We start from the raw sequence: 26,948 nt of genomic DNA, 5'->3' as shown, positions 1-26,948 counted from the left end.
GACAACATATCCAGACCCTAAGAACACAGAGTCAAACCTGCCATTTGCATCAGACGATTGAGACACCTTCTATGCAGGCTTGACTGTCATGCGATGCTTTAAAGTTTGAACAATATTATACCAAGAACCAATCTGTTTCTTCTAATATGAAAAACATTAAATTCTTCTTAATGCCCCTTCTAGTTTCCTTTACTGCTCTAAACAATAGATTTGTTCCACTTAAGACGCAGGGAACAAGCATGTTGATTAGAGGAAGGCATCTACAGTTCATTCTTCTGTACAGTAAAACATCTTAATACAGAAACCAATCCAATTGGGGCAAACTCATCGACTAAGAAAATAACATGACAGCTCTGATTCTAAAGCTAAACACTATCTTGACTTGTCAGCTCTAATTACCAGTATCTGATCCACGTCCAGAGGAGCTGTCACTGTCAGAATCTGCAGAACAAAAAGGAAGAAGAGTGATGTTAGTCGTGATGCTGATAAAGGTGATAAAAAGAGCTGACAGATAGGTTCAACATTTACCACTAGAGCTAGATCCTGAGTCACTGCTGGAACTGTTAGAACTAGTTGATCCACCTGCCTTGTTTTCTTGGCGAACAGGAGAAGAAGACATGCGAATAGCTTTCCCTGGTTAGAAACAATCATTATATATATTCCATTGGTCTTTCCTTTTCGTGTGAAAATAAATACTAACTACATCCGAATTTGGTATGAGCTAGTGACCTAAAACCTTACCTGATTCAGTAACTCTCGATCTTTCGGTGCCAGTTGCCTGAAACGAATGATTATGAGGCAAAATCAATAAAGACCTGAAATAAATAACATTTGGCTAAGGAAGGAAATCTTTACCGGTTCTTGGATAATGTTGTGAGCAGATTCAGCATCTCGTTCTGAACCAAACCCCTGATCCTCCTCCTTTTTATTGCTCAAGCTCTCCTTATACCCAGTCACAAAACTATAAAGCTCCCAAAGCGTCTGGATGTCAAGACTATCAATATCCAGCTCAATCTCATCATCCTGTTGAGAGAGTTCCGGATTACTCTTCTTTACAATCTGAACAACTGTCTCTAGTTTGTCATAAGGCAAGTCCTGAAGCTCTTCACTGAGTCTCCGTTTCTCATCCATCGTCAGGTCCCTAATATCAACAGGCGCCTCCTCCTCATCTCCTTCAGGCTTCTCGAGGGCAGTAGTAGTGACAGTTTCAGGTTCCGTCATAGATTCAGCAATCTCTAAAGTCCTATCCTCAAGCACCGGAGGCGGAGGAGACGGAGGAGGAGGAGGAGACGGGGAAGGTGTAGGAGCTGGTAAAGGCTCAACAAGAGGAGCAGGACGAGGCAACACAACATCACGAGCCGGTTTGATCTCCCTGTGAAGATTTTGATACTGCACTTCAATAGGAGCCCACTTCTCCTCAAACATGCTCAACAGAAACTTAGCCATACTATGCACCTCATGCCCCACAGGATTATACAAAATCGCATTGTTGAAAGTAAGTCTAACATCTTCAGCAAAATCCAACGGCGACTCATACAAACCTTCCCCTAACTTAGCCTTCACTGTACCCAAATCCATAGGCTCTTTAACAATGGTGTGGTAATCATGCAAACCAAACCCTTTAGCATCAACGGGCACATTGAACACCCATCCATCCTTATGCTTCATCAACTTCGTCAGCAAATTGAGACATTTCTTGAAAATCTGAACCGTACCTTTATCACCTCTCTTAACTCCATTCCCAGTTTTCAGCTTCTTGTTTCCCCCTTTACCCATGGACCCGGTTGTAAAGTTTCCGCCTTGGGGATCGAACTGTGCGATCAAGCTCCGAACTTCGTCTAGCTCAGCTGTTAGTCTCCGCTTCAAGCTCCTGACTTCAAGCTTCGAAATTGAGCTCAAGCTAACCTTCAACATGGGAGGATGATCTTCCTCCTCCGACGCGAACGGGTTTGACGGAGAGAGGAGAGCAGCCGATCGCGCGTGTTGAGGAACCACCATCGGCTTGGTCCGCCTGTGCTTCGTCGTCTTCGAAGCTCCACCTCCTGAAGACATTTCTAAAGGTTTTTTTAGCTCGGAGGACCGTGATTAAGGGGATCCAAGGTCGATGAAATCGAAATCGAAATCGAAATCGAAAGAGAAGGTTTGAATCTACATGAAGATCGGTTCTCGATTTTGCAATTTACGAAAACCCTAGGGAAGCAAGCAATACTGTGGCATCAATAGCTCACGCGCTTGAAACTCACGCGCCATTATTACTTTTTTTTTTTTTTTTTTTTACTACCAATTTTTTACTATATAATAAAATCCTGTTATGAAAGACAAGCTAAGAAAGTCAGCAGCCAACCGTTTATGTTGAAAAATATAAAAGATGTGGGGTCCGCTACACTATTTGCACAATAAATTTCTTTCTATATATACGAACATTTACGTTAGTTGTATTACGCATCTCAAAACCTCAACCTTCTCTTCTCTCTCTGATAAAATCTTTTTATCAGTGTTAAAATTTCTACGGGTATAAAATTTTGCCTTTATCTAAATTCCTGCGAAACAATAAAATACCAGTTCTTTTTATAACAAATCCTCAATGATACTTACTTGCAATCAACAATTGATAGTTTGATAATAATACCTTTCCAACACTAGCAGTTTATACACTGTAGTGTTCAAGTACGATGGAGTATATATAGCTCCAGCGAGGATAAGATCCAACTTGTTCACGGTGGTAACTATTTTATTTGAACATATAATCATGTAGGCTGTTTTTTAATTGGCCTCAAAACTCAATAATTAATCATCTAATAGGTCTCTAAAGCAAGTTTTTAATCAGATACATACAGTTTAATCTATCTTCTTCTTCTGTTTTTTACTAAAAGATTGTATTACATCATGGTTTGTGATGTATCATGTGATTGAGAGTACTTTCTGTGAGTCTGTCTCACATGAAATGACAAAATAGGTGACGAGGAAAGCCGAAACCGGATCGATATTTTAGAGAACTGTAACTCGATCCACTTGTCACACATGCATAGAAATGTAGTCACAACCTGGATAGTTATACAAACACATGTACACTAGGAACTGCACAGATTGAGAGAGGATCAGGTAAGATCGAGGAATGGATAGACACGAACAGGATCCACGTGCTCAGCTTTAGACACTCTTTATATCAACATCTGTCTCCAAATTACTTATAACCACTTTTGCTTCTTTTAAGCCCTCGCTCTCTTATGTTACTCTTCCCTATCCTCTTCTTTATCAAAGTTATCGGTTTTAATCTTTCATTTAAATAAAGAGTTCTTAAATGGCAACATATGCTAGAAGAACATACGGCTTTGGGAGAGCTGATGAGGCGACGCACCCGGACTCCATTAGAGCCACTTTGGCCGAGTTTCTCTCTACTTTCGTCTTTGTCTTTGCTGGAGAAGGCTCCATCCTCTCTCTAGGTTCGTAGTTCTTTTAGCTATATATGCGTAGGAGTTATCCAATAACTTTTAGCCAATTAGTATTGCCATCTTTTCTTACAAAAATATTAATCACAACGTCAGATATTTATTTATATCAAACATTTTTAGATTTATCAAGATTTTTTTTATTATTATTTATCAAGATTTTTGTTCTAACAAAGACGGTAGAAAGAAGAAAACATTTATCTTATTCGGTAATTAATATATATTGGTACGAGCAGACAAGTTGTATTGGGACACTGAGGCTCACACGGGGACAGACACGCCGGGAGGGTTACTTTTGGTGGCGTTAGCTCATGCATTGGCACTATTTGCGGCAGTTTCGGCGGCCATCAATGTCTCTGGTGGTCACGTGAACCCTGCGGTTACTTTTGCTGCTCTAATCGGTGGCAGGCTCTCAGTGATCCGAGCTATCTACTATTGGGTTGCTCAGCTTCTAGGTGCTATCCTCGCTTGTCTCTTGTTGAGGCTTTCCACTAATGGCAAGGTATATCATTTCTCATCGAATTTTGAAAATATATGCTCCTGAGTCCTGACTGTGACTGTGATGCAGAGACCAATAGGGTTCCATGTAGCGTCTGGAGTCAGTGAGCTTCACGGGCTATTGATGGAGATCATACTTACATTCGCATTGGTTTATATCTTCTACTCAACTGTAATCGATCCCAAGAGATGGAGTATTGGGATCATAGCCCCCCTAGCCATCGGGCTCATAGTTGGGGCAAACATGTTGGTAGGAGGACCATTCGACGGAGCGTCAATGAATCCGGCTAGAGCCTTTGGTCCATCATTGGTTGGATGGAGATGGGAAAACCATTGGATATATTGGGTTGGGCCCTTCATTGGAGGTGCACTCGCCGCACTTATCTATGAGTACATGATCATCCCCAACGTGAACGAGCCTCCTCGCCATAGTGTCCACCAACCATTGGCCCCGGAAGATTACTAGACCGTACCAAGCTACATGTCGAAGGTTCTCTCTTTGTATCAAGAATCTCTGTTTTGCTTGTGTTGTTGTTTGTCTATTTGTTTTTTTTTTCTTGCATGCAACTTTATATGTATAATTGAGTCCAGACCAGGACAGTATCTGTGTGTTCTTGTATCATATGTAACTATTTGATAATAAAAAAATTCGGTATTTCATTAAAAATGGTCAATTATGGGATCAAGACGGAGACAATGATGGCTTTTCTCTCAAGAGTACTGTACATGTAACAGTGCCGGTCGGTTTCTATAAATCAGTTAATGTATCTGAAACCTGCGAAGGCTTCTTTCTTCTCATGTTAAGAAGGTCCTCTCATCTTGTCAACAATCTGTCTACTCTTTTCCTCCATGTGACGCCTCTTCTCATCCAACTTCTCCCCCATTTTCTTCCCAAGACTCAGCATCCTTGCTCTCCTTCCCAGTTTCTTTCCCCTTGAATCATCGTCTTCGCTTGAAACTACTGACCAAGATGGTGATGATGACTGAACAAAAGTGCTGCCTCTTGAGTTCGTCTCCTGCTTTTCGCTGCTGCTGGGTAGCAGCAATGGAGTTTTCAGTTCTTCCAGAGATTTGTCACTCTCTACTGTTTCAGGTCTGGAGGAACTTGACACTGCGGTAGACATAACCTCTGCTTCTGTATTCGGTTTCTGAACGGCATTGGCAGCTTCATGCACTTGCTCAGACTGAGCACAGGAGGAAGAAGACACAGTCTCCGCTTCAGAAATAACCGGCTTCTGGGTGGCGTTTGCAGTTTCCTGCATTTGCTCAGACTGAACACAAGAGGAAGAAGTAGATGGCTTGTCAGATTTAGACTTCCCCTCTGTTGCCTGGTGATCGCTTTCTTGATTCAGCCACATGAATGGAGCGGCTTTGCGTTGAACCCAATCTTCTTTTTCAGCAATCATCCAAGGAATCGTTAGGCTTTCACAGTTTGGAAGAACCACTGCTTCTCTTATTGCCGTCTGCACAATCATAATGTTATCTCAAAGTTCACTACAAACCATATAAGAGAACGCAAAGGAGAAGGTGTACCTACCTTAAACCGGTTGATCAAGAACATAGCAACATGGCTGTTGGTGATTTTGTGATCCCCAACGGAAGATGCGAGATCGAATTGTATATCAGGCATGCTCGTGAATCCAAACCATAGTTGATCAGAAGGAGGCGGCTTCATGTGTACACGCAGTGTCCCTCTAAGAGAAGAAACCCGTATTGACAAAGAGATTGGTACCTGCAATTGAGAAACAGATAAAATCTAAGATCCTACACTGAGGAAAAGTTGCAAAAAATCCAACAAAACAAAACAAAAAAATCATCTTGTAGATATTTAAAAAAAAAAAAGAGAGGAGGAGAACCAACCTGGGAAACTTGCTCAGCAATATTTTTTAGAATAGACTTCCATCTGGATACACCATTTGGAGAAGCTTTGGTTCCTTTTGAGCCATTGGATTCATCTGAAAGCAACAAAAAGAGGGTAAGAACAATTGTAATCATCATCTGAGCAATACTTTTGAACATGCATTACGCTAGCAAGAACTCGGTAGGTGAAACAAGAGGTGACTGCACTAATCAATATTTAGTAAACATTGAACTTGCTTGTTTTTACCATTTTTCACTTCTCCTGCATCAACAGGGATGACTAATTGCTTTTCAAAATCTTCAACACCGTTCGACGAGACTTCTTCCCCAGCAGAACTTGGCTGCAGCCTCGTGTCGTTTATGCCTTTTTGAAGATCCACCTCCCGGATATTAACCCGTGTTTCAACGTCAATCACCAGTTCACCAGAGTATTCAATATCTACCCCGAACGCCCACACACCACTCATCTCCATTGGAAGAACCCGAGTACCATGTATATGAGGTGGGAGATTACCAAGGTCAACATCGGAGCAGATTAGTTCTCCTATGTAACTCGGAGTCCTCATGTTGGATAACATCCTCTGTTTAAAAACCACAAAGACGTAAGGAAATCAATTCATCTCAAATTTTTGAGTTCATGAAAGCATGCAGACCTGGATTCGCGCTTGCATTGAGTCCTTCACTCCTGTTTTCCGTATGAGATCGAAGAAAAGCCTGGAGATTAGCAAGTTCCACGCCAATGTTCCTTCATCCATCTCAAACTTCTCCTCAGAGTCTCCATCCGAAACCCCGGAGAAATGACTTGTATGGCTCACAGAACGTGAAAAGACAGGCGCATCAGCTTCATCTCTGACATCATCTCCCACCCTCTTCCCTGGAACGCTGCTTCCATTTTGTGAATCTTGGTAAGAACGCACAGAGGTTCTCCTCTCTTCACGATTTGATCGCCTTCTTGAAAATCTCCTCAAGAACAAACGAACTTTGGAGGAAGAGCCGTCCGTTCTGTTCCCTCTGTCAATCGTCTCAAAACTAAACCCAAGAGACGGTTTCATAAACGAAGGATACGCAGCGTTGAGAGACGTGACGTAACTACGGAAGTCTTGTTGTAACTTGGTGGAGTACCAAATAAACCTTTCCGGATTCTCGCAAGAAGCAAGACGAAGAGCTTTACACCATGATTCCTTTTCCCAAGAAGTCTCGAGATAGATGTAAAACACCTTGTTTCCTTTGTATACGTCTGAGGAACTCTTGCTTTCGACTTTTATAGGGAATCTTTTGGCCCTAACAAATGAACAATCAAGCTTCATATAGAATCTAGCAAAGCTTCACAATTCAAATCGCTATATTACATATACAGATAGAGTTGGTGGTACCATTTTCTTGTAGGGAGATCAGAGCCTGAAACAGCCTCCACAGAGCAGCATTTTAATGAAACAGTAGTGAGAGTGCCGTCAGACTCTGACAAGATGAGTTTGTGGTCTTTGATCCGAGCGAATTTGCGAGTTGGATGAATCTCCAAGAAAGCTCTCTTCCTCTTCTGCTCTGTTGGTAACTTCTCCTTCCACATGTTCTTGAGACCTTCATCCAACTCCAAAACCCAGATCGTTCCCTGGAAAATATTAAAAACTTTCATTACAGCAAAACAAGACCGAACAGAAACTGTCTGGTTCTAATGATCCAAAAACTCAAAATTCACGGTCTCATCCGAAACAGTTGACTTGAACTCAACAACTCGCAAGTAACGCAACATGCAAACATTCCGAGGTTAAAACCTAGAGTTTAGAGGATTAATCGAGGAATTAAAGATCGATCACCTGTTTGTTGGATTCACGAGGATTGCTGATCTCCTTGGTAGATTGATCGGAACCGGGTTTTGAATCAACCCGGTTATCTCTCTTCCGGTTCAATCGGTTCAGAAGATACATCAAACCCGCAGCTTCGGCCGCCAAGACGGCGAAAATTCCCAGGAAGAATCCAGAGAGGAACACGAAACTCGTGAAGGAAAACATATCCTCCGGGGAAGCTGGAAGGTCTTCAATGAGATGAAGGTTACTTGTGAGGGAATCAGGAGGAGGAGGAGAAGATTCGTGGCGTCGGGGTTTGTTCATGTCAGTGTACAATGCCAAAAGATTGGAAGAGGAGAAGATACTGTGGGATTAGTCATCTCTCTCTCTCTCTCTCTCTCTCTCTCTCTCTCTGGAAACGTAATTCTAAACTTCCAACCAATACTAATTTGACGAATCAGAAACATATTTAATCTCTTAAGTTAATTAATAATAACTTCTTCTTTTTTTGTCATCAAGTTAATTAATAATAACTAGTTGATATACTATAATATTTAAAAAATCACGACCAAGTGTTTTTAGAATTAAAATTTCATAAGAAGTAGATAAATATATTTTAAACTTCAGGTGCAAAAAAAAAAACTGTTTCATTGGTCAAAATATATAAAATAAAACATGTTTTATCAAGTAAGAAACTATGATTATATAGTACGCCACGACGTTCTTAACTCAATCCGAAGTACCGACCTTAGCCCGAACCGGAAAAACCGAAACCGAATTCGAACTGTTTTACTAAAATATCCGAATGGGACTTATGAGCTTACTACTTTGGACTTTGGTTATAACCCGAACCAAACCGAAATCTGAATTAGGAACCGAAGATATCCGAAATTAGTTAAATATGTTAATGTTTTTATATATATTAAGGTGATTTAGATAATTTAGATTATTCAAAATATTTTTGTAGTTTGTTTTATTTGTTATTTTAAATACTTTTTAGTTAATTTAGATAGTTTAACTAATTTTTAATTAGATTTGTAAATAATTTATATATTTTGAAATTTTTTTGGTCAATTTTCGAGGTTTTTTAAAATATATTTTTGTACGATTTTAAACATTGGTTAAATCCGATCCGAACCGAACCCGGAAGGAACCGAACCGAACCCGATCCGATAATTAGTAAAAACCGAATGGTACTTATGAGCATAACACCGAAAATCCGAAAATCTGAATCACCCGGACCGAAACCGAACGGACCACCGAACAACCCAGGCCTATTATATAGTATCTTATGGACTAAGATGCTTGAGATAGCTTTCATTACAGATTCTTGTGTACTATCACAGATTGTTAAATGTTATTAGTTGTCGTAAGCATGTTTCATTCATTAGACAGAAGTCAGAAGACACAAGTAACACAGCTCATAAGGTTCATTTCCATATACATATACCATCGGTTTCCAACCCGCAAACGCAGCTTTTGTGGTTGGTTGTTGGCATTTTAAAACAATTATAGAAAATGGTACAAATCGTTTCAAATCATTCTGAACCTTTTAAAATCAAAAGTTGGTTTCAGCTAGCGTTTGAGATTGCAAATGGTTGTGTAATGTTTTTTCTGTTTTAAGAAAATAAAACTAAAAAATATTCAATAAAAATGTGAATTCAAATAATAGAAATTGTAAAATGTATATGTATTATATTTTAATTTATATTATAAAACTTTAAAAGAAAATATTTTCTATAATTTTAAAAAATTTAATAGTATGATTTTATAGATATAATTTTATATTTATTATAATATTATGATTTTTAATATTTTATAATTATATAAAATATATCAGTCGTACAAATCTCTAAAAAAACGCTTAAAACTGCGACCAATTGTACCTCCAAACTCTCGCAACCACGTGCGGTTACACCTGCCCGACCCTTTGTCTCTCACAAAACAAATAAAAAGACCATTGTTTATCTCATCATTTGTAAACTCAAAAACAAAACCCATGTTCTTTTTTTTTCCATGCTACAACACAAGGACGAGAAACCTCTACATTATGTACCTAAGAAAACAACAAAAAACAGAGCTAAAAACCAGAGTTCTGTCACTTGGACCTCTACAAGCTCTTGTTCACAGAGAAAAAGCTGTAGTCATGGTGATCATGAACATTAAGCTGTTTCAGCCATGACTCCGCTGCCCTTCCAAGATAAACTAACCGCTCTTGATCACCAGATTCTTGTTTCCCCCACAAACCTCCTTGCATTTTGTATGTAACTAAACCAAAAGGAGCCAAAGGGAGTCTCTTGGTCACCACCGGTTCATCATCAAACCACAATGTTTCTTCTTCCATGCTTTTTTTATTCTTATCCTCTCCCTCTACCAAATTACCTAATAAATCAAACAGAGCTAGATGTTTCAACATTTTGTACCAAGATAATGTCTATATGCTAAGAAATTTTATTGCAATCTAAGTATATTATAACACCTGCAAGATTATTTTTTTTGGGGGAAAGAACATAAATATTATATACCTTGTAAGGCCGAAGATAGCGTATGATAACTCAAAAAACACGTTGATAAGTCTTTATCGGTCTTCTGAGATGGAATATGGTATATCGGATACCTAAAGCCACAACGAAAGTTCAAGACTTTGTCATGATCAAGGCCGAAAAACACTTGCAGGCAGAGATCAAACAAGCAGAAAATTTTCTAGACTCACCAAGCAATGGCCATCCAACTCGCTGGAGACAAATCAACACTCCTTAGCGTCAAAACTCTCGGATACTTCTCAGCCAATTCAGTAACCTAAAACCAACCAACATAAGAGAGAATTTTCTAAGTTGTTAGGTTCTTTAAGCACGATAAAGAACATAGGATTACTACAAATGAAAACCTTGGTGATAAGAGGAACTCGCAAGTGCGGTTTAGTTGACTCAAAGTACTGAAACTCAATGGAACCGAGCTTATCTCGCATTGAAGGAGTGTCACAAGCCGAGTCATCCGAAACAGAATCCCATATTTTGCTAGAACCACTACTCGTTGACCTTGATAACTTCTCAATCTCACTATCATCACTCCAGCATTCACTCTCAAAATCAACCACATCACTTTGGTTCCTGCAACAAAACCATAGATTCACTTCTCAAGTTTTGTAACACATAGAACACTATTATCCCCCACTAAATTCACTATAATCAATCTAACCTGGAAAAGGCTGGAGATTTGCTAGTATAGAGTTGAATGGCTGATAGATATGGAACATAGTACTGCGTAACGGATTCGCCATTGTTCAACTCAACCTTTGATCCAAGTCCATACGCGCTTAGCTCATCAAAACAGTCCCAAAGTTCACTGAGCCTGAAATATTCAGTCTCATCTTTGCTATGTTGAGTCCATACACTATTCAAGTCATTCTCGCAGCTCTGCAAATCACACCAACCAAAGATCAAACTCGGAGACTAACTGTAGCTTACAAACAATTTAATCCATCCATATGTTTACTGATAATGCTAACTAATGCCAACGTATTACAACAATGGTATTAATGAAACCACATGCTATTAATCACGCATTAAATATCAATAATTGCTGAATGAGACAGTCATCTAATGATATAAAGATGAAGAAGACACGTTTAGAGAGGATATACCTACCTGACTAGAATATTCAAACCAATTTCAGTTATCAGATATTTTATATTAAATTTATTTTTTTGTATATAGTGTAAGATAGGTGATATACACTAATATATAGTAGAGTATCATTCTCAATCACATATTGATGTCGCGAGTTTCCACGTGGTGAAATAAAACTTCACGAAATGCCATGAATCCTACAATTATCTGTCATTATCTGTAAAATTCACCGATTAAATATGGGAGATTTGGTGTACAAAAATCTACTAAAATGATTAGTTGAAACCTGAGAATATGCTAAATGGATTCTCTAACATTCTATGAAGGTAAGAATTCACACCAAAAGAAGAAAATGAAAACAAAAGAAGTGTACCTTTGACATAGAAGAAGAAGGAGGCTTTGGAGTGATTCCTCTAAGAAACCTCTCTAGATTTGATCGGACTTTCGTCGACGATGATGACCACCACCACATTCTTGTCCTGGAATTTTCTGAAAAAACTAGATGATGAGGACAACCTAGAAAGAAGGAAAGAAAACAGAGAGACTAGCTACAGGAACAGTTTAGGTGGGTTTGTGTTTTGTGTTGTTTTTTGGTTTGTAATAAGGAAAAAGGAAAAATGATCTCTTAAAACTGTAAAGATGAAGGGGAAATTTTAGATGGATTGTTTAGAGATTTGTTGGGAGAAAAGAGGAATAAAAGTTTGCAGCAGAGTGAAGATTTTGGAGTATGATTTGCTTCTATTTAGTGGAAAATGAAACATCACCAAACATTCCCTCTCCTCTTTCTCTCTCTCTTTCTCTCATCCTAATCTATTTTTACTATTTGTTTGGTAATTAATTTAGTCATTGACTAAAAGGGACCATTTTGACAACTAAAATCTCCTTTTTGCTTTATCTTTTCTCTCTATCTCCCTCGTAAGATCTTATCGTTAATATTTTTTTACCTTTGTTAGGTAATTTTCCGCTAAATATATCTAATATTACAAAGTTTGTATGTTTAGCCCGTAAAGCTATTTTATTAAGGGAAATTAATTGGAAAGCAAAATGGCCATAGTTATGTATATATTTATAGTCGACAAAAAGATCTAAATATTGATAGGATTAAAATGTAAGGATTCATGTATAGAATTTTCTTTAAATTTCTTGTGTGGACAATATGTATTTCCATTCGGTTAGTGTCAGAGAACAGTGTTTTTACTGAATTAGAAGGTCGAAGTTACAATACTTTCATGTATGTAAAATATATTTATAAGATTCACATACTAAAATATATATAAACGTATGAATGTTGTATATGTCATACGTAAAATATATAACTTTGTATTCCTGAAAATTCAATCTGCATGAACTAGAAATCTTTTAAAAGAATTTTTTTTTGCTTTTAAAAGAATTTTAGTTTTGTAGAAAAGGCGAATTTTCGGTTAAAAGCGTCACAAATATTTATAACTCACATGCCAAATCCACAAATTATAAATTACATGATGCCAAAAATGATGAACAAGCTCAGTTATCAAACTCCCATAAAGAATAGTCAATTAAAGTTGCACAAACACAAAGATTATAACACAAAGAAGATTATAAAAACTTCTCTTCTTATTAGATTTAGAAACTCTCTCAAAACTAAACCTTTCAATGTGTTTCTCTTGATAGAACATCTCTCCGTGAGAACTCTTTATATAGGAAGAAGCTACATCTTTTCCTAAGGGCGAAGCTACATCTTTTCCTAATAATAATATGAAAACATTCCTAACCTCGATATGTTTTCATTTTTCCTTAACCCATCAAACTTTAATTTAATGAGTTAACTTGCTCCTCAAGTTAATTGGAATTATCCAACATTCTCCCCCTTAATTCCAACTTGAATCTTAGGTATGTTGATCTTCTTAACTCCGATGAACTTGCGTAGACCGTTAATAGGTGCATCGCATTTCTTCGATACGATGTTGCATCAGAACATGAGTATAGATGCTTCACTGCTTCTCTATGACTTTCTCTTAAGCATCCTATGGTGCTTCGATACGATGTTGCATCAATCTCAGGCTCCTCCTCTGCCTTTGATACTTTCAAACTCGTGTGCATCGGAACATGAGTATAGTTACATGACTCCATCTTCGTCTTGACAAGTATACCTTGCGCGTATCCTTCTTGTTTGATGTGAATGCCATCAGCTCCTTATGTTACTTCTATACCAAGATAGTATGTAAGCTTCCCGAGGTCTGACATCTCAAATCTTCTTGACATATCATCTTTGAATTGCTTGATAACGTTGAGTGAAGTCCCTGTTACAAACAAGTCATCAACGTATATAGCTATGATCAGAAGCTCCCCCTTCTGTTTCTTTTGATATACCGCAGGTTCCTTGGTGCACTTCGTGAACTCCATCTCCTTGAGAACACGATCGAGTTTGATGTTCCAAGCTCTCGGAGCTTGACGCAAACCGTATAGTGCTTTGCTAAGTTTGTACACATGATCCTCCTTTCCTTTCTCCACAAAGCCTTCTGGTTGAGTAACGTATACATCCTCATTTAAGTCTCCATTCAAGAACGCAGTTTTCACATCTAAGTGATGGATCTCCCATCCATTAGTTGCTGCTAACGCCAAGAGTAGTCGTATGGTTTCTATCCGAGCAACTGGTGCAAATACTTCGTCGAAGTCTATGCCTTGTTGTTGCACATAACCTTTTGCAACTAGCCTTGCTTTGTATTTGATCACCATTCCATCTGCATTCCTCTTGATCTTATAGATCCACTTCAAACCTATCGGTTTCACACCTGCCGGCTTCTTGACGAGCTTCCAGGTTTTGTTTTTGATGATAGATTCGATCTCTGCCTTCATTGCATCGATCCAAGCTTGTATTACTGCAGCTTCGATGTAACTTTCTGGTTCACCATCGATGGTGAGCAAGAGTCTGCCACTTTCAACTTCAGCGAGTAGGATGTAATCATCGAACCGCTTTGGTTTTCTGATGTTACGACCATATCTTGATGTTACATGTGGGTCTTGGTTTGCATCGTTGTTCTCTACTACTTGCTCTTGTTCATCTGCGTCTACAGCTTCTTCTTCTTCATTATTGTTTTGCTCTTCGTGGTGTTGGTGATCTTGATGCTCATCACCAACTCCTTCTTCTGTAACATCAATATGAGGAAGTTTGAATGATCCTGGTTCTTCGTCTACGTTTGTTGATAGTGTGGACCAATCCCAACTTTTCTTCTCGTCAAAGATTACATCTTTACTAACAACTATCTTCTTCGCGACCGGATCATAGAGTCTGTAAGCTTTTGAGCCGGGCTCTGTGCCTAGGTTGATCACCATCCTTGATCGATCATCCAGCTTCTTGAGATGAGGACTGTTGATTTTTGCAAAAGCTACACATCCGAAGATCCTTAGATGCTTAATGTTCGGTTTCTTAACATACAAGCTTTCGTATGGAGTCTTGTCTTCCAAAGCCTTTGTAGCAATGCGGTTTATGAGATACGTTAAATGACGTACTGCTTCTCCCCATAGCTGATTAGGTATCTTCATAGCTTTCATCAAACTTCTAGTCATCTCCATTAGTGTCCTATTTCTTCTCTCAACCACACCGTTTTGTTGCGGTGTATACGGTGCGGTGAGATGTCTAGTTACACCGTTTTCTTCACAAAAACGAATGAACTCAGAAGATGTGAACTCTCCTCCTCTATCGATGCGAAAAGTCTTGAGTTGTAGCTTCGTTTGATTCTCCACGTACTCCTTGAACTTTTTGAACCGATCGAACGCTTCACTCTTCTCTCTTAGCAGCATCGTCCACATATATCTTGAGTAATCATCAATTAAAACAAATACATATCTATTGTTTGCTGGTGTTGATGGTGATATCGGACCGCACAAGTCACCATGTACCAACTCCAATGCGTGTGATGCTCGATACTTTGCTTTAGGCGGGAAAGACTTCCGAGTTTGCTTCCCAACTAAGCAGGCGCTGCACACATCTTTCTCGTGTATCACCTAAGGCATCCCTACTACCATCTCTTTGTCTACCATATTCTTCATGACTCCAAAGTTCACATGTCCTAGCCGTGCATGCCACATCCATGTAACATCAGTTTCTTGTATTTGAAGACACTTCGGATATTCAACCTCCATTGGCGTCTTGTACAATCGGTTTGGTTGCCTTGCGACTTGTACTAATAGCCTTCCACGGGGATCTTTCAGCATCAGTAAGTCTTCTTTCATATTGACCTCACAACCCATCTCGGTTGCTTGTCCAAGACTTATGATATTGTGTTTAAGACTTGGGATCTAGTAGATATCTTTGAGTGCTCTTCTCTCCCCTGTTTTTCCGATGAACGTGATCGAACCTTTCCCAATAATCTCGACGTTTGATCCATCACCGAATTTGACTTTGCCTTTGATGCTCTCATCTAGGTTTGAGAAGAACTCTCTCTTGCCTGTCATATGGTTACTTGCACCATTGTCAAGGTACCATATACTCGTATTTCCATCGGATACATCAAACCTCTTAGGAAACACTCTCTCTTCGTTGAGGAATACTACTTCATGCATATATAATGCATCTGCTTCTTGTGTTTCCGTTAGGTTAGCTTCTTCTCTTGGTCGTGTAGGACAATGTGACACGAAGTGCCCCATCTTGTCGCATCACCAACATCTAACCTTAGAGTAGTCCTTCTTGGTCTTGTCTGAAGCTTCTCCTCCTTTGTTATGTCCATCAGAACCATTAGACCTTCCTTGTCCTCTTCCTCTTCCACCATAACCTCTACCTCTGCCTCTTCCTCGCGAGTTGCTATGGCTTCCACGACCTTGTGCATCATTCTTTACAAACATTAGCTTCGATTGATCTTCATCTTGGGTTTCTTCTTTGATGTGTTCTTTGAAAGCCTTCAATCTCCCAACAATGTCTTCGAATCCCGTTGAATTTAGATCCAACACTTGTTCTAACGACGCTACGATGTGAATGAACTTCGTTCTTGGAAGTCCCTTCAGAAACTTCTTTACCAGCTTTGATGCTTCCATTATCTCTCCTAACGCGGCTGCTCTCGATGCTAAGCCTGAAAGTTTTCCTGCGTAGTCATCCACCGTGTCTGTGTCTGTCATCTTCAGTTTGTCGAACTCAGACATCAAAGTTTGTAACCTTGCTTCTCTCACGCAATCAGCACCTAGGTTACGGGATTTGATAGCTTCCCAAATCTTCTTCGAAGTATCATGTTCTCCAATCTGAAGTATTAGCGCCTCCGGGACTGATTGAAAGATTAGAGCAATCGCCATATTGTTCTTCTTTGCATCGTTACTCCCTGGATCAATTGTATCCCAAACTTCGTATAAACGAAGCATCACTTTCATTCGCATCGAACATACGGTGTAGTTGGTCGATGTTAGCATCGGACATCGTATGTCCTTCTTCATCTCAAGACCTTTATCACGTGCTTGAGAATTGTCTCTCATGTTTTGATCGAAGTTACAACTCCTCTTGTAAACGACCTTCGAAACCTGGAGCTCTGATACCAATTAAAGTTGCACGAACACAAAGATTATAAGAACTTCTCTTCTTATTAGATTTAGAAACTCTCTCAAAACTAAACCTTTCAATGTGTTTCTCTTGATGGAACATCTCTCCATGAGAACTCTTTATATATGAAGAAGCTACATCTTTTCCTAAGGGCGAAGCTACATCTTTTCCTAAGGGCGAAGCTACATCTTTTCCTAATAATAATATGGAAACATTCATAAGCTCGATATGTTTTCATTTTTTCTTAACCCATCAAACTTCACTTTAATGAGTTAACTTGCTCCTCAAGTTAATTGGAATTATCCAACAGTCAATACACTAATCTCTGGCCATTGAGCTAAAAGGACAATAAACAGTTTTAGTTACGTATATATTTTTAATCTGATGAGGAGTTATGTGAATTGTGAGCTTACAGTCGTCGTCACTACTGATTCTTAAAGAATTGGTGAATGAAAACAATCACTACAAGAAAACAGGGGGATTCTGATGGCCGAAATCGTCGGAATCGGTCTATTCCGACGAATTTCCGACGAATCCGTCCGTCGGTATGGTTTCGTCGGAAAAAAAAAATTCGTCGGAATTTCGTCAGAAATTCCGACGACTTTCTGACGAATACCAAGAAACGTCATTCTGACGAACTTCCGACGATATTACGATGCGGCTACACGAGACCAGAGTTCATCGGAAAACTACAATTCCGACGAACGTGGTTCGTCGGTATATTCCGACGAACTCGGTTTATTCCGACGAACGTTGGGCGTCGGAATTTACCGACGGAAATCGGTCGTCGGAATATACCGACGAACCACGTTCATCGGTATATTCCGACGGAAATGAGTTTGTCGGTAAAGTCCGACGGATATATGTCCGTCGGTATATTCCGACGACCGTTGTCCGTCGGTATATACCCTTTTTTTTTTACAAATTAATTTTGCATTTTTATATATTTTTTGATATTAATAAATTTAAAAAATTGGAAATTTAAAACTAATAATATTATAAAATTTAAATTCATAAAAACCGAAATAGGAAAAAAACATTCATAAAGTTTAAAATTCATACAAACCGAAATAGAAAAAAAAACATTCCGAAAGTTTTATAAAGCCGAAATAAACTAAGATGAACTCGAAGACATCAAACGATCTAGCTTCTGCATAATCTCGGTGTTGAACTTCTTCTGGGATGCCAACTCAGCAAGGATAGTGGCATTCTCCGAACGGATAGTGGCATTCTCCGAAAGGATAGTGGTGTTCTGCTCCTCCAATGCCCCAATCCGTTCATCTTTGTCATGTAGCTCCTCGAGAATCATGGGATCGGCATACGGAGCTTGCGAAGAAGATGCCGGATACGAAGAAGCACGACGGGCCAACCCAACTAAACGGCCTCCTTTCCTTTTAGGAACCGCCTACAAAAATATTTAAAGTAAGTAAATATGGACAAGTAAGTAATCGACATTATAAAAAAAATATATTAATAAAAAAAATTACCTTTTCAACCATCTCATTTATTTGCAATAGAGACAGGTTGGTTGAAGCTCCCGTGGAGTCGCCGTCATCAGAGAGAGGCTGAGATTGAGAAACTATCTCAGCTTCCACCAAATCAACTACACCTCTGATCACGGGGTCCTGAATTTGACCCGTCGTCTTGTTAGTGTGAGCCACCTTAATGAGTTGGAGACGATCAACGGGATTACCGTCATTTGCTTCGATCTAAAAAAACCGCCATTATTAGCCAAAAAATATATAAAATATTTATTTAAAAAATATAAAGATAAATAATAATAAAAAACTTACAAGTTCATCCTCCTTAGTAGACATGGAGCAAGCGCCGAGGTTGTGCACATACATACCTTTCCCGCCACGATCGCTCTTCCGGTTCCTGGAGTTCCTAGAAGACGTCTCTGCAGTGTCTTCCCTCTCCCAATGAGCTATCAACTGCTCCCACACCCCCCCGTTGATGAACCGTGGCTTCTTGTTCTTCTGCCAAACTGTCTTCCACGCGTTTATCTGCTTTGTGTAAGAGTCCATGGCCTTTTCGTTGAATTTCTTACGGACTGTTTCCGTAAGATCGGAGTGCCAGTTGAACTCTTGCTACAAAACAAACACAATTTAATAAGTAAATATATGTAAAAAAATGTAAAAACTTAAAAAAAATGAAGGGTTACTATACCGCAAACTGACGAAACCACAACTCTCGTTCGTCGGAAGGGATCACACTCCACTTTGGATATCCAAAACGGAGCATGGAGTACATCATCTGGTTGATGCTCCGGCTAATGCCATTTTTCGACTTGGTGAACCTTTAAAAAAAAATACAAGTTAGCAAGTTAATTAAAGCAAAAAATATAACGGTACAAATAAAAAAAATACTAACCAAGTGCTATGGCCTCGTCGTGGGTTGAGTTGGAGAAACGGGAGATGCTCTCGACCTGGTTGTTGAACCAATAGATGAACCGGCATGACCCCCGGATCCTGTTGAGCAGCAGCGTGAGGGGCAGCGTGAGGGGCAGAGGGAGCTGGAGCGGGAATATATGCGGGAACCGAGTCATGAGACGATACCGATGCACGGGAACCGCTCACCGAACTACGTCGAAGACGGGCTGCGGGGCGGGCTTCATCCTCGGCCCTAAAAAAAAAAATTAACCCATCAAACATATTTTCATTTATATATTTACAAAAGGTTTTATAAACGTTTTAAAAAAAACTATTAAACCTTTTATATATATATATATATATATATATATACAAAATTATAAAAAATTTATAAATATAGAAAAATGTTGTTAAAAATTTATAAATGAAGAAAAATGTTGTTAAATATTTATATTTTAAAAAAAAAATGTTGTTAAATATTTATTAGTGGAAACTTAAAAAAAAATATAAAAAATTTAAAATTTTAAAATTTTTACTATACATGATTTACATATATATATATGTATACAAAATTATAAAAAATTTATAAATATAGAAAAATGTTGTTAAAATTTATAAATGAAGAAAAATGGTGTTAAATATTTATATTTTTTTCAAAAAAACGTTTTTAAAAATCAAAAAACGTTTTTAAAAATAAAAAAACGTTTTAAAAAATCAAAAAAACGTTTTTAAAAATCAAAAAATGTTCCAAAAAAAACTAAAACAACAATCCTAACTTATATATCCTAAACTATCCATTCAATCCTAAAATGTTCAATCAAACAACCTAAAATCCGAGATCAACTTCCAAAACCCTAAACAATTGAAAAAAAAAAGGTTTGGGATGATTCTTACATGATTTGGGGTTTGGGGAAGAGATAGGAGGGTGAGGAGAGGATTCGCCGGTGAAGAGAGGCCGGAATCGCCGGAGAGTCGCCGAAATCGCCGAAATCGCCGGAGAGTTTTGAGAGAGAGAGGCCGCGGAGATAACGAAGAAGAAAGGAGAAGGGTTTTTATTTCCGTGGATTCCGACGGACACGGGTTCGTCGGTATTCCGTCGGTATATTTAAAATATACCAAATGCCGATTCGCGAAAATTTTCAAGCGGTTTGGTTCTCCCGGGCTAATTGAAATTCCGACGGAACGTGTCCGTCAGTATTTTCCGACGGACACATTCCGTCGGTATATTCCGACGGAATTCCGACGACTTAGTGTTTAGGGTGTTCTTTTCAAGTTTCTAAATGCAAAATCCAAACCTTTGATAATATATATAGTATTTGCATAAAGATTTAACAATAAAAATGTTTTATAACACGATTTTACACAACAATATTTTTTGTAGTGTAAGCTTATATAAATATGATTGTATAAGTACATAATGTTAAGATGAGATGTTATGAAAACAATGATATGCATACATAAATATTTTAATGAGTTGTTATATTTGAACGGTTGCGATCTAATACTATACTAAACACTTATTATGTGTTATTTTCATAGTTTTGGCATCTAAATTTATAGATTTTTATGATTGAAACTTTATAGAAAAACATGTCGTCGGTATTTCGTCGGAAAATACCGACGACATTCCGACGAACTTGTCGAGTTCGTCGGAATGTCGTCGGTATTTTCCGACGAAATACCGACGACCTTTCCAATTTTCAATGAAACCCGTTGTCGTCGCTATGTCGTCGGTATATTGCGAGGGATTTCCGACGGACCATTAAAAAAAAAAAAAAAAAAAAAACTAATCAGAATCTTCTGAATCTTCATCAAACTCCCCAACCTCGGCTTCCGGCTCTGAATGTACGACAGCATCATGTCCAAACACAGTCAAATTCTCAACGAGTTGAACATTTTCCAAATCTTCAACTGCCTGGGCGTTGCTGGTAGACTCTGGTTGCAATGGTTCATCATCATCAGAAGTTCCATCCACTCGTCCTCTTGGGTTGATTTGCGTTACAGTAACCCATGGATCGTCTCTGTACGTCACCCGAGGGTAACTGATGTAGCACACCTATACATATCAATTATACAAAGTATTAGTTCAATATATAACATTAATTAATTATATTGGTAAAAAATTATGAATATATTGACATACCTGATCAGCTTGCGAACCAAGAATGAAGGGATCATAATATTGAAGTTTCCGCCGCGAATGAACTGATGTAACACCAAACGCATCAATCTTCACTCCTCTATCTGGGGTGGTGTCATACCAATCACAATAGAATACTACACAACGCAATCCAACCATTCCAGGAAATTGGATTTCCAATATTTCTTTTATGTTGCCGTAGTAGACATCGTCACCAGAAGAAGATGAAACACCAGCATCATATGTTGTCTTAGAATGACCTTTCCTTGTGAATGCATATCCTCGCGTACAAAATTTAGGATATGATTTGACCACATAGTTTGGTCCCTGCACAAATTCGCGTATCCAATCATCGAACACAAGACCTCTGGCCAAACCATCATTCACCTATAAAAAAAACATATATGATTGCAAAATTAATTAGTTTATATATATTAAATTTAAACTAATCATTTGCATAGGGTAATAGGATATATGACTCACATAACTACGAAGCCACGCAGCAAATCCGTTATCTCTAAGTTGTCGAAGCTCATCTTCTGTTGCATGCCTGTGAGTCATACGCAACTCCGCCATATATACACTATATACAAAAATATTATCAATATGAAATAAATTTATTGAATATTAATCTAACAATAAATGAATAAATATTTTTACCTCTCATATTGTAGAACATCTTCACAGTTGGTGAGCAAATATGTTTGCAAATGAGCGTTCTCAGTGTCCGTAAGTCTCCGCTTCGTGAATTTTCCACTAAGTCGTCCTATTTCCTTGAACATGCTTGGGACAGTAACATGATATGTTGCTCTCTCCCCTCTATCATCATGCCGAGCAGGTCTTCGGTGTTTTGTTTGCACTTCTGGTGGAAAATAATTTTCAGCAAAGATTGCAGTTTCTTCATTGATCACCTGTGCCACTATAGATCCTTCCACCCTGCTTTGATTTTTGACCATCTTCTTCAGATGATGCATATAACGCTCAAAAATATACATCCATCTGTACTGCACAGGACCACCAAGTTCCAATTCTCTTGCGAGATGAATAGCAAGATGTTCCATTACATCAAAGAATGATGGAGGAAATATCTTCTCAAGGTTGCACATGCTGACTGGTGCGTTTGTCTTCAAATTATTAATACCCTCTTCAGTCAATACTCTGCTGCATAAGTCACGGAAAAAAACACTAATCCCTGCAATTGCTTCATGAACATTACGTGGCAATAATGCTGAAAAGGCAAACGGAAGGAGGCGCTGCATAATTACATGACAATCATGACTCTTCAAGCCAGTAAACTTTCCTTCGCTTCTATCAACGCAGTTCCCCAAATTTGATGCATATCCGTCAGGAAATTTCACTTTCTCTGTAATCCAATCAAAGAACTCTTCTTTTCTAGCACCATCTAGCCGATAAATGGGAAAAGGGGCCGTACCGTTCTCATCAACGTGAAGTTCAGAACGATCACAAATATCGACTAAATCCAACCTTGACTTCAAATTATCCTTCGTTTTACCTTGGATGTTAAGGACTGTGTTCATCAGATTATCGAAGAAGTTCTTCTCAATATGCATGACATCTAAATTATGCCGCAATAGATGACTCTCCCAATATGGTAGATCCCAGAAAATACTCTTTTTGTGCCAGTTATGTAGCTCTCCAACCGCATTGACTCGAATGTTTTCATGTCCACCTACATCTGGCGTCCTTTCTGCATCAAAATACCTAAACTGCTTCAACAAATCTTTCCCACTAACTTCCTCAGGTGGACCATCAAACACCTGCTTGTTCTTCGTAAACGAAGTCTTACTCCTGCGGTATGGATGATCAGGTGGTAGAAATCGTCTGTGACAGTCAAACCAACACGTTTTCCTTCCGTTCTTTAGTTGGAAAGCATCTGTGTCATCTTGACAATATGGACATGATAGCTTCCCATGTGTTGTCCATCCAGATAACATACCATATGCTGGAAAGTCACTTATTGTCCACATAAGTACTGCCCGCATCTGAAAGTTTTCTTTGCGCGAAACATCGTATGTCTCAAAACCATGCGCCCATAGTTGTTGCAACTCATATATTAGTGGTTGAAGAAACACATCTAGTGATCTTTTAGGATGATCTGGCCCGGGGACTAGAATTGAGAGAAACAAAAACTCTCGTCGCATGCACAAGCTCGGCCGTAAGTTGTACGGTGTCACAATAACTGGCCATAGAGAATACTGCCTTCCATGCTTTCCAAATGGGCTGAAACCATCAGTAGATAATCCAAGATAAACATTTCTTCTCTCTTCCGCAAATTCTGGATATGTTGACTGGAAATGTTTCCAAGCCTTTGCATCTGAAGGATGTCTAATCTCACCATTTGTGGAATGCTCTGCATGCCATCTCATTGCTTTTGCTGTGCGCTCACACTGATACAACCTCTTCAATCTTTCCGTCAAAGGCAAATACCACATTCTTTTGAATGGGATCGGAACTCTTCCCCTCGTCTCCTGATAACGAGGTTTCCCACAAAATTTGCATACATTCCGTGTCTCATCCGCTCTCCAGTAGATCATGCAGTTGTCAATACATACATCTATCACTTCATACGGTAGTTGAAGACCTGCAACAAGTTTCTGAACCTCGTAGTATGAACCCGGTGCAAGGTTATCCTCAGGTAGAATACCTTTGACAAAATCAGTAATCGCATCCATACATTCTTCAGCCAAATTATAGTCTGTCTTAATACCCATTAATCTAGTTGCAGATGATAAGACTGAATGACCATCTCTACAATTTTGATACAAAGGTTGTTTTCCTGCATCCAACATGTCAAAAAATCTCCTAGACTCGGGGTTTGGTTCTTCCCCTCTATAATGATCATGTACCATCTGCTCAGTACCTACACCATAATCTATATCCGTTCTAGATTCTTCTAACCTAATATCAGGCTGAGGTTCACTAACAGGCTGAGGTTCGCTAGTACTACCATATTCATAACCAGTTTCCCCATGAAGGTACCAAACTTTATAATTACGTGAAAACCCTTTCATATACAAATGAGTCCAAACATCAAATTCTTTTATAACCTTATTATTATTGCAAGAAGAGCAGGGACATCTTAACATACCACTTTTTGCATCCGGTTGCTGTTGAACAAGCCTCATGAATTCTCCAATCCCTTGAACGTATTCTTCCGTAAGCAAATTGGTGTTCGGATCCAAATGAGGTTTATCCATCCACGAACGATAATAAACTTCTGAAGACATGATTTTCACGGAATTGTTATGACTAAAGAGAATGAAGAGAGAATGAAGTGTGAATGAGTTGAATGAGGAGGGGTTGTATTTATAGGAAATTGCTTACGGACCTCCGACGACTTTCCGACGAAATTCCGACGGATGTAAAGAAGTCCGTCGGAATTCCGTCGGAATTGTCCAATCCCAAACGGCTATACAACGGTCATATGTATTTGTCGGCAACGGTCACATGGTTCGTCGGAATTCCGTCGGAAAATACCGATGGAATTCCGACGACTTTGCTGTTAATCGGAATGTCGTCGGAATTCCGTCGGAATATACCGACGAACTTCCGACGACTACAACGGTTACATTTTTTATCGGAATGTCGTCGAAAAGTCGTCGGAAAATTCCGACGAACCGTATGTCGTCGGAATTCCGTCGGAAATGGCCGACGGAATTCCGACGACTTCATTTTTTTGGATTTGGTCGGAAATTTGTCAGTATTCCGTCGCAAATGTCCGACGACCTTGGTGTCCGTCGGAAGCTCCGTCGGAATTCGGAGTGTTTTCTTGTGGTGAATGCAAGAACCGTACATGTGTAAGTCTTAGTGTAAAGTCGTGTAAGTGAGGGCAGTGATGGGTCTATCTGGTTGCCACGTAACGGGAAAGCTGCGTCGATCTATCGCGTTTTGCTTCTCTTTATGTTTTGTTTTCTACCTTATCTTGTCTCTTATATTGTTAAGCGACATTATTTACTCGCATGTGATAATTACCGAGTTCACACAAATTAGTTGTGGTGCATTATTACAAGATCCGACATGGGGATCCATCCCGAATAATAAAGAAAATAAAAAGAAATGAAACAAATAAAGTTTACACGTGGAGAGGTGGCTTTGTTAGATCGAGTCAAGTGTTCCGTTTCTTCTTGTCGTTTACCTCATTTCTTGTACTCCCTCGTCTATTTCAAAATACACGAAATTTTAAAATTGTATACAACTATTAAAAAATTTATTTTTTATCTTAAAATATCATTAAAATATAAATTAAAAGTTATTCAACCAATCACAAAATAGACTACAAAATATCATTAGTTACACAGTTTTTGATAAAGTGAAAAAATGCATTAATATATGAAAATATCATCTATTTTGAAACATTAAAAATTTCTTAAAACACCATCTATTTAAAAACGGAGGGAGTATTGTTTTTGTTCCCCAAGTATGTTTTGAACCGTACGATGCGACGAGTACATTGATAATAATAGTCACCTCGTCTTTTGTTTTGTACTCCCTCTGTTTCATATCGTAAGTAGTTTTAGTTAAAAGCACTAATATTAAGAAATTGTTGTTTTTGTAAAAAATATTATTTAACTAATAAACTCAACCTATTATAAAAAAAACTAGTATTATTTGATTGGTTACACAATATCCAATAAAGAGAAAATGTGCATTGAAATATGAAAACTACTTATACTGTGAAACAAACATTTTTTGCTAAAACTACTTACAATATAAAACGGAGGGAGTATGATAATAGTAGTCCCTACTTGTCAAATTAGGATGTGACAAATGTATACACAACCTGTTTTTCTCACTAAAAAGGTAATTAAAAGCTAATTTTGTCACGGATTACATAATGTATTTATTTTCCCTTTTCTTCTAAAACCACGGATTCAATTGTAAAACAGAGGAAATCAATTTGGTTAGAGGACCATTATCAGTTTATCACCATTCCCCGCGTTCCATTTATATTGGGCTTAGCTGTTCTGTGACACACTTACTGATCCAGCAGAACTTTTATAGAGTGCCCAATAAAACGTTTCATTCAACGTCTTAGCCCAATATGAATATTTGGAGAACAAAGGAGGTAGCATTTATAACTAATGACACTTGGACCTACGTAGAATGCTATCGAAGGGTCCTTGTTAACAAAACAAGTACCAACAAATGAACAAATCAACTATAGACTCATACTCTTGTCTAATATTTCGTCGGCACTTTTCTGTCAACATTATTTCTACATTTAATTTGTATACATGTTTTATAATTAGAAGACAAAAACATTTTTTTTTAAATTAGATCTATTTCATTCCTATCTATCTTTCACACCGAAATTTAGCTGTGCAGATAGATTCAGTTTCAAAATAGTCAGTCATTAAAACATACCACCACTTTAGTAAGATGTTTTAAGAGCTACGACTACTAATCTTTCTAACCCTTTTCACTACCAATAAGCATAAGATATAAAAATCTATTTATTCATCTAAACAAAACAAAATAACAATCTTACAAAGTTCGATCAAATATCTTTCCTTATGAAAAAAGTATTATCAAATTTGGGGCGGTCTATTGATACTTAATGCAAGTATGCAACCATCTATCTACTACCAGCCTACATTAAATGTTGCAGCAAAAGAATAGAAGAAAAAATTGGACCCCACACTTTCATCTTAATTTTTCCATTCAATTCTTCTGCCAACCATCTCTTTGCTGT

General features: G+C 38.4%; 4 protein-coding genes across 5 annotated transcripts; 1 reads left to right on the top strand and 3 right to left on the bottom strand.

Annotated features, from left to right (window-relative positions):
- Window positions 1-135: 135 nt before the first annotated feature.
- On the bottom strand, window positions 136-2,229 carry LOC125587526 (transcription factor GTE5, chloroplastic-like). The gene is made up of 4 exons (XM_048758235.1): window positions 856-2,229; window positions 742-778; window positions 529-633; window positions 136-441 (listed from the first exon to the last, which is right to left on the bottom strand). Exons 1-4 carry the CDS (start codon window positions 2,050-2,052, stop codon window positions 392-394), a joined length of 1,389 nt encoding a protein of 462 aa, XP_048614192.1. The 5' UTR covers window positions 2,053-2,229; the 3' UTR covers window positions 136-391.
- A 955-nt stretch (window positions 2,230-3,184) lies between these two features.
- LOC106427151 (probable aquaporin TIP3-2) lies at window positions 3,185-4,614 on the top strand. The gene is made up of 3 exons (XM_013867883.2): window positions 3,185-3,443; window positions 3,686-3,951; window positions 4,018-4,614. Exons 1-3 carry the CDS (start codon window positions 3,302-3,304, stop codon window positions 4,411-4,413), a joined length of 804 nt encoding a protein of 267 aa, XP_013723337.2. The 5' UTR covers window positions 3,185-3,301; the 3' UTR covers window positions 4,414-4,614.
- Window positions 4,585-8,026, bottom strand: LOC106427149 (testis-expressed protein 2-like). Of its 2 annotated transcripts, XM_048758234.1 has the most exons (8): window positions 7,622-8,026; window positions 7,181-7,416; window positions 6,461-7,088; window positions 6,055-6,388; window positions 5,808-5,902; window positions 5,485-5,679; window positions 5,238-5,410; window positions 4,585-5,183 (listed from the first exon to the last, which is right to left on the bottom strand). In XM_048758234.1, exons 1-8 carry the CDS (start codon window positions 7,913-7,915, stop codon window positions 4,748-4,750), a joined length of 2,391 nt encoding a protein of 796 aa, XP_048614191.1. In that variant the 5' UTR covers window positions 7,916-8,026; the 3' UTR covers window positions 4,585-4,747. The 2 variants fall into 2 exon arrangements, with proteins under 2 accessions (XP_048614191.1, XP_013723335.2); XM_013867881.3 differs by having other exon boundaries at window positions 4,585-5,410.
- A 1,514-nt stretch (window positions 8,027-9,540) lies between these two features.
- LOC106427112 lies at window positions 9,541-11,959 on the bottom strand. The gene is made up of 6 exons (XM_048758233.1): window positions 11,594-11,959; window positions 10,790-11,007; window positions 10,479-10,701; window positions 10,305-10,390; window positions 10,117-10,208; window positions 9,541-9,973 (listed from the first exon to the last, which is right to left on the bottom strand). Exons 1-6 carry the CDS (start codon window positions 11,690-11,692, stop codon window positions 9,702-9,704), a joined length of 990 nt encoding a protein of 329 aa, XP_048614190.1. The 5' UTR covers window positions 11,693-11,959; the 3' UTR covers window positions 9,541-9,701.
- Between the last annotated feature and the right edge of the window lie 14,989 nt (window positions 11,960-26,948).

Source organism: Brassica napus, chromosome C5 (assembly GCF_020379485.1).
Source record: "Brassica napus cultivar Da-Ae chromosome C5, Da-Ae, whole genome shotgun sequence".
Classification (NCBI taxonomy): domain Eukaryota; kingdom Viridiplantae; phylum Streptophyta; class Magnoliopsida; order Brassicales; family Brassicaceae; genus Brassica; species Brassica napus.
The sequence above is the reverse complement of the archived record's forward strand: the minus strand, read 5'-3'. Positions and strand labels throughout refer to the sequence as shown.